Source organism: Rhamphochromis longiceps, linkage group LG5, assembly GCF_057381845.1.
Source record: "Rhamphochromis longiceps isolate RC_006_pf linkage group LG5, R_longiceps_female_GT1.1, whole genome shotgun sequence".
NCBI lineage: Eukaryota > Metazoa > Chordata > Actinopteri > Cichliformes > Cichlidae > Rhamphochromis > Rhamphochromis longiceps.
In genome coordinates this window covers 38,695,321-38,705,853 of record NC_140561.1, presented here as the reverse complement: position 1 = coordinate 38,705,853, position 10,533 = coordinate 38,695,321, and the positions used below count along the sequence as shown (strand labels likewise).

The following is a 10,533-nucleotide window of genomic DNA, read 5'->3' as shown; positions in this document are numbered from 1 at the left end:
TGGACAGTGCAGTCATCTGGGCGACCAGCCAGCATGGATCGCACCCGCGACATGTTTAGTTGATCAAAAAAGCCATCTATGAGGGGACCCACAGTGGCTGCGTTAATATTGTCCGAATACATTTTAATGTTTTAAGCTGCAGCAGAGTGAACGACTGTGTCTGTTCTTGTGCTTTCTCCAAACTTGAGGTGACACAGAAGGTTTCTGTTCCTCGGCGGTCACAGCTTCTTCAGACTGTGTGTGATGTTTTCTCTTTTCGGGGATTTCTTGTTCCACAGACTGGCCCCTGAGCTTAAAACTTATATCCTTTTGTTTTTTGTAAAGACCTCATTCCAATCCATTTTATTAAATGAAGTTATTTCTATTAATTTTGTGCTTAATGTTTTGGCTGCTGAAACAGGAAAGTGTATCTCATGTATTCTGTTGACGGTTTGTTCCACTTGTGCGCACCTCTGTATGTATGTTTTCTTGTAAATGTACGACTTTGTATGGATGAAATCTCACTAATAAATATCACAACAGGATGTTCTCGGCATTTTCTACCTAAACAGTTTGGATTGAATGACAACTACTCAACACACGTTCAGTCAAAGCTGTATACACACACACACACACACACACACACGCACACACACACACACACACACACACACACACACATTTGTCCAACAGACAGTGAAAACAAGCAGAAATCAGAGTGTGATTTTTCTTTTAGAATTTTATTAGATTTTCTGATTTTTGTTCAATAATTTAGTGTTCTAGTCAGTAATTTACTGACTAGAAACAAGACCCCAATAATCGGACAATTCCCTCTGAGCAAGCACTTGGCGACAGTGGGGAAGAAAAACTCCCTTTTAACGGGGAGAAACTTCCGGCAGAACCAGGCTCAGTGAGGGACGGTCATCTGCCGCAACCGGTCCAGGGGTGTTTAAAATGACTCGATTGGATGTTAAATAAATTGGCTTGTTTGAATTGTTTGTTGTTAGCCAATTTAAGAGTCACTTTGATGCCAGCTAGTCAATGTCAAATTGTTGTTTTTAAAGGGGAAACACCCGCGACTCTCTGCGGGTGATGGCTAACCTCCGACCTATTAATGAGAAGAACCTTCTGATGCGACCTGCTGGCGCCGCTGCCGACATCAGATGTTCTTTAAAGGTTTCGATGATTCTTTGCTCACCTACTTCATGGTCGAGATGAAAGAGAATCGTGACACACTCGGGGTCCTTATACTCTTTAAGGAGAGATTTGTAAATGACCTTGTGTAAGGTTCTGAAGGACTTTGAGGAGGGCTGAAAATCGATATGTTGGACATCAGCCCAGATTTTCTTCAACAAACGGTTTGTAATTTCAGAAACTGTGTCATCTGTATACAGAACGCGTGCCTTTTTAAAAGCACGCCTGACAAGTTCTTCCACACAGACTTCAACTGAAAGCTGCTTCTGAGCTTTGATTTCAGAAGACTCTGGCTCAAGTTTCTGTGTGGATGCTACAAAGTGTTTCTTGAAGATGGAGATGAAAAGTTTGTCAACTGTTGGCTCTCCTAATTTCAATAGAGTTAAGGTGTGCTTTGGGTTGGAGAGCGCTTCCTTGCAAAAGTCTTTGAAAATGACCTTTGCAAGATCTTGTAGGGCCTTTGGTGATAAAGTCAAATCTGCTGTTTTTATTTCAGAGCAGATTTGATCTAAAAGGCGCTGGTGGAGGGAGTCTGATGGGCAGGCTGTGGATTTTTTTGCAGCCTGGGAAAGGACAGCCTGAAGGACCGCGCTTATGAGCCCTTTTCTCTCTGCTTCACCTCGAGGTGACGCAGAGGGTTTCTGCTCCTCAGAAGCCACGGCTGCTTTTTCAGCCTCTGAGGCTTCTGTGTTTGCCATTTGTGAAGGTTCCACAGACAGTGAGGACTCCAGATTTTTCTCTGGTTGTTCTGTCTGTGGGACCTGCTGATTGTCCTGCTGGCTGCCTGACTGGGTGCACGTGCAGTGTGCAAATCTCCCTAACAACACCTGGATCAGTTCTTTTATGAAGCCTTCTCTGGCTCCGTGATCTGACTCCGGGCAGAGCTGCACCATCTGAGCAGCCATGTGAGACATTAGCTGGACAGTGCAGTCATCTGGGCGACCAACCAGCATGGATCGCACCTGCGACATGTTTAGGTTATCAAAAAAGCCATCTACGAGGGTACCCACAGTGGCTGCGTTAATGTCATCTGAATACATTTTCGTGTTAGTGTTTTCTCTTACTTCGTGTGTCTGGTTCCGATGCATGGACTCAACTGAATGACAGTACCTGTAGCAGCACCCCTATTTATGGGTTCTCGAGGTCTTTGTAATGATGTGCGTCCTGTGACGTGACAGTATTTAGTTGCTTTGAAGTATGCCTATAAGCCCCGCCCACTTCTAAAAAGAATGCCTAGCAACAGCGTCACACAAACGCACCGGCGCTAGCCGCGTGGATGTGAAACGCGGGGAGAGATCACGTGGAGCCTGCACGTCCACTGCTGTCACCGACACGGAATACTTTTAAAACCCTTCCGTTATAGTTTGTGCTGTCACCAGGCTGTCCGTGATGGCGGGTAAGCGACGGGAACGTAAATGTGCGTGTAGCTTCACTCGGCTAGCAGAGTGGTCACGTTAAAGCGAGCTATACGTGAAAGTTTTCAGCCGTGTGGATTTTTAAAATACTTTGTCATTTCTGTCATTCAGCGCAGCTGTTCAGCTCTTTGAAATGCAGATGAAAATAACGCGTTTTTCTCACGGTGGAGCTCACGTTTTTTTAAGCACAGCACCGGAAATGACTTCAGATACCCACGTGTGCCACTACATATATATTATTTATATGATTTGTTTCTGGTTTGTGAATTGAACTTAAGATCAGATGTGATGGAGTTGGAGATGGAGACACTTGTCGAAACCGGAAATGCTGAGACTCTCAAAGCCCTGTACGTATTTCCTGATATATTCTCTTATCTGCAGGTATCTAAAAAAGGCTCTCCCTTGAGCTTCAAAGTCTCTGTGCTGCTGCAACATGTTTTGCATTTAGATGGTACTGTAAGGTTGAAGTGCTTCGGTGGTGATAGTTTTGGAATATGTATCATTTGCGTCAGTTGGATTTGGTGACTGTACTGCAGAAGCTAAATGCCATACCAAATGTTCTTTTCCAGTATTACTGCTTAGTACTGCTTGACTACTAAAAAGAGACAAATGAGATGTTTTTGTACATTAACAGCTAAAAGTTGTCATTTTTCATAAATAAAATGGAAATGCGTATTTCATGTCTCAATGCGTTGCTTTGTGGTTTGTTTGTTTCCAAAAAATGAAGAAAAAAAGCAAGAAAACAGAGTTAATGGGGGAATAATGATCAGGGGTGAAGAACACAAGACTTGTATGTTCGCGGATGATGTTCTTCTTTTTATTACAAATCCTGAATCTAGTTTGTTCCAATTGATGACCTTACTAAAAGCCTACAATCACTACTCTGGCTATAAACTAAATATTCAAAAAACTCAATCCCTTACGTTCAATTATACACCTCGACCGGAAACTGTAAAGAAATTCAGCTTCAAATGGGACTCTACCACAATAAAATACTTGGGAGTAAACCTAACGAAAGACATGTCTCAACAAAGAGATCAAATCTGACCTAACTCGGTGGTCTCTCCTCCCATTGGATATGAGTAATAGAATAGAAATAATTAAAATGAACGTTCTGCCTCGAATCCTCTATCTCTTCCAGTCACTACCCCTGGAGATACCCCAAAAACAATTTGACGAGTGGGACGGATGGATCTCACGGTTCATCTGGAACGGCAGACGACCGAGGGTCCAGTACAAAACGCTGCAACTAAAAAAAGAGAAGGGAGGGAGAGCTTTGCCGTGCTTACAAGATTACTACTACGCCGCACAACTGAAGCCCCTGGTAAACTGGTGCTCCCCAAACTATGAAGCTAAATGGAAAAATATGGAAATTACACAATTAGACTTCCCACTACAGTCACTTTTAGGAAATAAGAACCAAGCTGAAAAATTTTATAAAGATTTGAACCATTTGACCCGGTTCACCCTGAAACTATGGTTCAGGGTAGTGGGGAAACTACAAATAGAAAAACAGGATAGCTTATGACCCGGAGTTTGTGCCTGCCAGGCTGGATGGGACCTTTAAACAGTGGTCTCTGAGAGGAATTACTTCTTTTTGTTCACTAGCAACAAATGGGGGATTCCAAAGCTATGAAACCATCTCAGATACATACGGACTGGCAAAGCATGACTTCTTTAGATACTTGCAGGTTAGAGACTATTACAACAAGACGTTACTAATCAGAGATGAAAACGAATACGACCTAATTCATATCTTCCAAGAGGCATACAAGAGAAAGGACTCTAAAAAGATGGTCTCAAAAATATACGGTAGTATACAAGCCTCTAAAAATCACTCTACGGTGTACATTAAGCAGAAATGGGAGAGGGAATCAGGCTCACTAATTTCAGAGGACAGCTGGTGGGGAATATGTGAGTCTCAGGCTACCACTGCAAATTCAAGGTCCTTAAGAGAGTTTGGTTGGAAGAATGTAGTGAGATTCTTTATCACTCCTAAACTCACAGCTCGGCAAACAGGCTCACAGAGCCAGGGCCTATGTTGGAGAGGTTGTGGAACCCCCATGGCAAACCATTTTCATGTCTTCTGGGCCTGCCCAAGGATCCAGCCATATTGGGGGGAGGTGGCCCTTGAGATATACAAAATAATTGGGATTAAAATAGTCTATTCATTTGATACGTTGTATCTTGGCAAATTGCCTACGGCACTCCCACATAAAGATAATTATTTATTGAAAATACTTTTGGCTGGCTGCAGGAAGGCCATAACCCGAAGATGGCAAAAGGCAGACCCTCCAACTAGGGCCCAATGGCGTGGGGTAGTGGAAGAAATTTTTGGAATGGAAAGACTTACCTTTGCCCTTAGACTCGAGCTTGAGAAATTTAAGAAGCTCTGGGAAAAATGGGTTGTGTACTCCCTTTGTACTGAATAACTGAATATTACCATGATGTAAGAAGATGCTATTACTGGAATTGTGTATGTCTCCTATGCTGACCGTAAGTTTTGTATTCTCATACTGTAAACTGACAAATAAAAAGTTATAAAAAAAAACAAAACAGAGTTAATGGGAAAAAAAGGTCTTTTATTTCCTTAAAAAAACATATTCACATTCAACAGCATATTTGGTCAGGTCTTGTTACAGGTTTAGTCAGTGAAAAGTTCAGACAGATACATTTGAAATCTGAAAATACACTGACATTAATGGCCTAAACTACTCCATGTGCTGACAGCACCCCAGCAGCACTTTATGATAGTGACTGAAGTCATTTATAAGGCAAAAACTAATCATGAAAAAAAGTGCTTTGTATTTAAGTCACCACTTATGTACGGACTCAAAAACTTCCCTGTAGCCTCTCGCATGTATGGTTTAATAAATACTGCAGCCAGTTTGAACCTTATTTATCTTAAAGGTTGTCATGCATTTGCTTAAATGTAGGAAATCTTGACTACATTGACTACATGCTTTTTATTTGTTTTTGTTTCTAATGTCTCTGTAAAGCACTTTGAATCACCTCATTGTTGAATTGTGCTATACAAATAAACTTGCCTTGCCTTGCCAACAGTAGTTTCCTGATGGTCACATCGGAAAAAGAGAGCCGGAATAAATACAAAATGCAGATTTTAAATAATGAGCTTATTTACTAAGAGGAACAACATCCTTCCTGGAAATGTATGAAAAACGCTCCATCCCAAGTAACTGCCCCTCAAACCAGTTACTATGTTTGAGGGGCAGTTACTTTTTCACATAGCCCCATCCACAAGCTGCATCCATAAACTCTGCATGTTTACAGAAAGAGAAGGATATCTGCTAAAGCACAAATATCTGGAATAGCCTCAGCCACCCCGTATATATGTCAGTACAGTAAAGTTGCACATTTTGATTTGGAAGTCTGTAGTGGATTGACTTGCTTTTTGAACAGCCTCGTGTGGCCATTAGAGGAACTGCAGTTTCTGGGTGCCAGCTTTATTTTGTAACTATTGATGCTTTGTCTTGTCTGGCTTTTTATGTATTAAACAAATACAATATCTCATATAAAATGGTGTGTTCCAGACTGAGAATCAGCCTGAGGATTGTTCTTTAGATATTTGGAAATCTGGAACACTTAGAAATACATTTATTAGTTTTTACATACAAATGTTACAGTATAAATGGATAAAAAGGGGATATAAAGCTGGAATGTGTCAGGGCTATGAGCTTTCACTCAGAGAGGAAGCCACAAGTACATTGTAGAAAACTCAACAGGAATGTACAGCATACACAAAAAAAAGTCAGGTTCCACCCATGGAACCTTTTGGATGTTTCAAACTTCATACTGTACCATGCTTCACTTCTGGGGGATGATGGTGAAATTGAAGCCATGCTCCTAATCAATCATGAGCTTCTTGAGGGAGTTGAGATAGGCTGGGATGAGGGAGCTGACTGACTCCTCGTCATCGTTGAGGATCTTCTCTCCTCTGCCTTCCGAGCCCACTGAACTGGGTGACCGGACTCGGCCTGGGAGTGCTGTAACCCTGTTAGAACAGACACAGGCCTTAGAGTCAGAACAAGTACTTAGTAGAAGAGGCTAACATGGAGTTATTATTTAATAAACCGCGTAATACACCTGATAATATACTGTTCCAGAGAATACTTACGGAGGAGTATCCCTTGCCGAAGCTTCCTCTGTTCTTGGTCCTAATCTTGGTGAGCGCTGATTCAGCAATGTCCGCCCTCTCTTCGGCATCATCCAGCTCGTGCACGGTCTTCCTGTACTTTGCCAGGTTCATGTTAGCTTGTTCCTCCTGAAGTGACAGCAGTGTGAGTTAAAGCCCACAAACACCATGCTTGGAAACGTGTTCAGAGTAAGAGGATGAGGTGATGTACGGCCTCCTCTACTTGTCTCTTGTAGGCCTTCATCTTGTTTTGCAGCCTCTCCACCAGCTCCTGCATCCTCTGCTGGTTCTTCTGGTCCTCCTCCGACTGGAACAGCAGTTCCTTCAGCCGACGCTCGTTCTTCCGCAGCGTCTTCACTGTCTCAGCGTGCCGCTTTTGTTCAGAGTCCAGCTCCAGCTCCAGCTCCTTCACCTGCATGCAAAGAGTATCTACTATTGTGTGCAGGAAGGCGTCATATTTATCCACTGAGTGTTTAGTGAAGACACACTCTGTTACAATTTGCTGTTTGTCAAAAGTTCCATAAAAGCAGAAATGTGCTGCAGGCCAGACAACTTTGGTTGTCTGGCCTGCAGCACAAAGTTATGAGCTGTATGTTACATTGAGTATAACATACAGCTCATAACTTTGTTTTGTCATATTTCTGCATATGCCAGTGTGCTACATGCAAAGGCATGTGCAAATGGCTAGCCACTAGCATGTAAATATAAATCCTTAATCCTATAATTAGTTTTTATATCATCTTATTATATTGACATGTGACATGTGACACATTAGCTGGACAGTGCAGTCATCTGGGCGACCAACCAGCATGGATCGCACCTGCGACATGTTTAGTTGATCAAAAAAGCCATCTATGAGGGTACCCACAGTGGCTGTGTTAATGTCATCTGAATACATTTTAGTGTTTTCTCTTACCTCGTGTGTCTGGTTCCGATGCATGGACTCAACTGAATGATAGTGCCTGGTAGCAGCACCCCTATTTAAGGGTTTTAGAGTGCTTTGTAATGATGTGCGTCCTGTGACGTGACAATATTTAGTCGCTTTGAAGCATGCCTATAGCATAGCCCATCAGTGGTGTCAGTTTATGTGTGGGTATATATAATATTTTTATATTGTTAAAAAAGTACATCAATGTAAAAAATTTAAAATGATAAATGTGTAAACTAAAGTCAAAAGCTGTGCGGTTTATGATGTCAGTGTGGCCCCCCGCTCCTTTTAATATTATCAGTTATAGCCAAAACAACGAATAGGAGCAGTACTATATGGTACTATTTGAGGTGCTAGTACTAGGGCTGGGCGATATGACCCAAAATTCATATCTCGATATTTTTTAGCTGGATGGCGATATAAGATATATATCTCGATATTTTTTTAAAGCCATAAGGTAAGAACAAAAAGAGAGTTCTTAGTCAAAGCTGTGTCCCAGATGTCACATGTGCACTTGTATTAACATACAGCATAGATGTACATGAAAAAAACTACTCAAAAATAAATTATGAGCATTTATTTATTTATTTATTTATTTATTTATTTTTTCCTGTCCCGTTTGGCTCTTTTGCATCAGAATTGTTGTCTAAAGGCAAAGAAAGATGCCCAACGGATTTACTTTACCAAATTGACCATCCCAGCCTTGCCGTAATGGTCCATTTGATTCACCTTTTATTGTTTATTTTATTTTCACTTGCTGAATACGGGACAGACTTGACTGGGGGAAAGAAGGGGAGAAAGAAAGAGGGAAAGAGAAACAGCTGAGAAGAGGGACGGGGGAGAAGGGCAAAAGACAAAAACCAACAGAACGGGCAGAGAAAAAAAAAAAGCATATATCAATCACCTGGATCACCTGCTGAGAAAGAAAAAAGAAAACAAGCAGAAGAGAACAAGAGTAATAGAATAAACAGCATCACAATGATATATGGGAATATGACAGTAAATATTAAATATTAAACATTATTGTGCAGCACATAAGATCAACAGAACACAGTGTGCTTTGAGGTAGGAGCCAAAAAGGGTGTAGTTTGTGGGTGTGATCACCCGTGTGTACACCTGTGAGCATGGACACGCTTGTTTTTTGTTTTTTAAAAGGTTCCTTCATGTAATAATCTGCTAGAGGGTGTGGGGGGGCCACAGCCCCGTCCTCCAGGGCATGAAGCAGGTATGGAGGAGATCAAAACTCCAGACATCCAGAGGCCCCCAGAACACAAGAGACCAAGGAAGACCAACAGAGGGGCAGCCGCGCCACTGTCCCAGAAAGAGCTGAGGAGAGTCCCAGATGAGGGCTCACTCAGCAGCCGCGGAGCAGAAGCCAGGGGGAGTTGCAGTGACGCACTCGTGAGCTCCGCCGGCAGCCAGCCGTGGCTGAGTGACCGAGCCCCAGGCCGAGAGGCCGGGGGCACCCCACCTCCGAAGTGGCCCGAGCGAGCCCCAGGCTCCAGGCCCCGATAAGCGGCCGCCAAGGAGTGAGCCGGTGTGTACCTGGACGCCCATCCCCGGACACAAAGAACCACCAACGCACCGATGTCTGAGGGCGTCTGCCACTGGCAGGGGAAGTGGTGGTAGGGGGAGATAGGCCTCCAAACCTTGGAGGGCCTGAGATGTCCCCAGAGAGGTGGCGCCTGACACCCAACCTGACATATAGACACAGACATACAGGCACACACAGACACAAACATCCATTCCCACCCTCATGCTCTCATATGCACTTACTCCACACTCAACCAACGTGGAGACAGACATAAAGAGACGCTGTACACACGATCACACTCCCCAATCGTACTCTACAAACCGGGTCTAGGTACCCTTGCCCCTGGAGGGGGGAACTGCACCCAGACCCAGGTGGTGTTACCCTTTTCCCTGCGGTGGGAGGAGGCAGACCGCCCCGACTCCGCAGCAGCAGGAAGGCCCCACACTCCAGACCAGATATGAGCATTTATTAAATAATAATGCTCCATAAATAAAAGAAAACGATGTTGTTCTTGTGCATAACAAAGAGCTCACAATTGTGCAGTCAAAATGTAAACTAAAAGACGCTGAGCATAATAACAAAGACAGATTTCACAGCTGCTCTCTTTCCAAGTTCGTGACTGACAGCCTGGAGTTTGAAATCCGCTTCATAACCGTGTCTCTTAACAGGTGCCATTTATGGTCCTTATACACACACAATACGGTAATATTACGTTGAAGCACAGTACGTATCACTCCGCGAGGCTCCTCGGTAGCAGTGTTGCCAACGTAGCGACTTTGTCGCTATATTTAGCGAGTTTTCAGACTCCCTAGCGACAAATCTGGCGACTTTTTCTGGTATTATTGGAGACTTGTTTATGATGACTTTTTGACGTGAAAACGCGTATCGCTCTAGATCTCACCCTGGGTCAACACACCTGAATCACATGATTAGTTCGTTACCAGGCCTCTGGAGAACTTCAAGACGTGTTGAGAAGGTAATTTATCCATTTAAATCAGCTGTGGTGCATCAAGGACACATCTAAAACCTGCAGGAAACCAGCCCTCTTGGACTGGGATTGGGGACCCCTGCTGTAGCTCAAACAGCATATGAAGCATTTAAATTCAGACCAACCTTATAAGCGTATAACACCGATGGGGAACAATGTGTTCTGCAGAATACTCTTGATACTTTAAGAGCAATTTGCCAATAATACAGATTCATGTGTAGTAAGGTGGTTTCATTGCTACTTTTATTAAAGGAGTGCTTCTAAAAATTGAGGTGGTCATCTCCGCTTGCATTTCTGTAAAAGCCACAGCATGCCACCTTGGGTAAGAATATGTATTCTTAA

General features: G+C 43.1%; 1 protein-coding gene across 2 annotated transcripts; it reads right to left on the bottom strand.

Moving 5' to 3' along the window:
• Nucleotides 1-5,163: 5,163 nt before the first annotated feature.
• Nucleotides 5,164-10,533, bottom strand: LOC146670585 (putative uncharacterized protein MYH16). Of its 2 annotated transcripts, none has more exons than XM_085407600.1 (4): nt 10,317-10,533; nt 6,965-7,153; nt 6,724-6,870; nt 5,164-6,600 (listed from the first exon to the last, which is right to left on the bottom strand). In XM_085407600.1, exons 1-4 carry the CDS (start codon nt 10,404-10,406, stop codon nt 6,520-6,522), a joined length of 507 nt encoding a protein of 168 aa, XP_085263726.1. In that variant the 5' UTR covers nt 10,407-10,533; the 3' UTR covers nt 5,164-6,519. The 2 variants fall into 2 exon arrangements, with proteins under 2 accessions (XP_085263726.1, XP_085263725.1); XM_085407599.1 differs by having other exon boundaries at nt 5,166-6,600; nt 6,953-7,153.

Bases quoted from the DNA above. Each gene is read 5' to 3' on its own strand.
- LOC146670585 (XM_085407599.1), bottom strand. From the start codon at position 10,406: ATGAATCTGTATTATTGGCAAATTGCTCTTAAAGTATCAAGAGTATTC. The intron at 7,154-10,316 runs GTTGGTCTGAAT...CTTTGCATGCAG, and splicing joins CGGTGTTATACGCTTATAAG to GTGAAGGAGCTGGAGCTGGA. The intron at 6,601-6,723 runs GTAAGTATTCTC...CTGTTCTAACAG, and splicing joins TCGGCAAGGGATACTCCTCC to GGTTACAGCACTCCCAGGCC.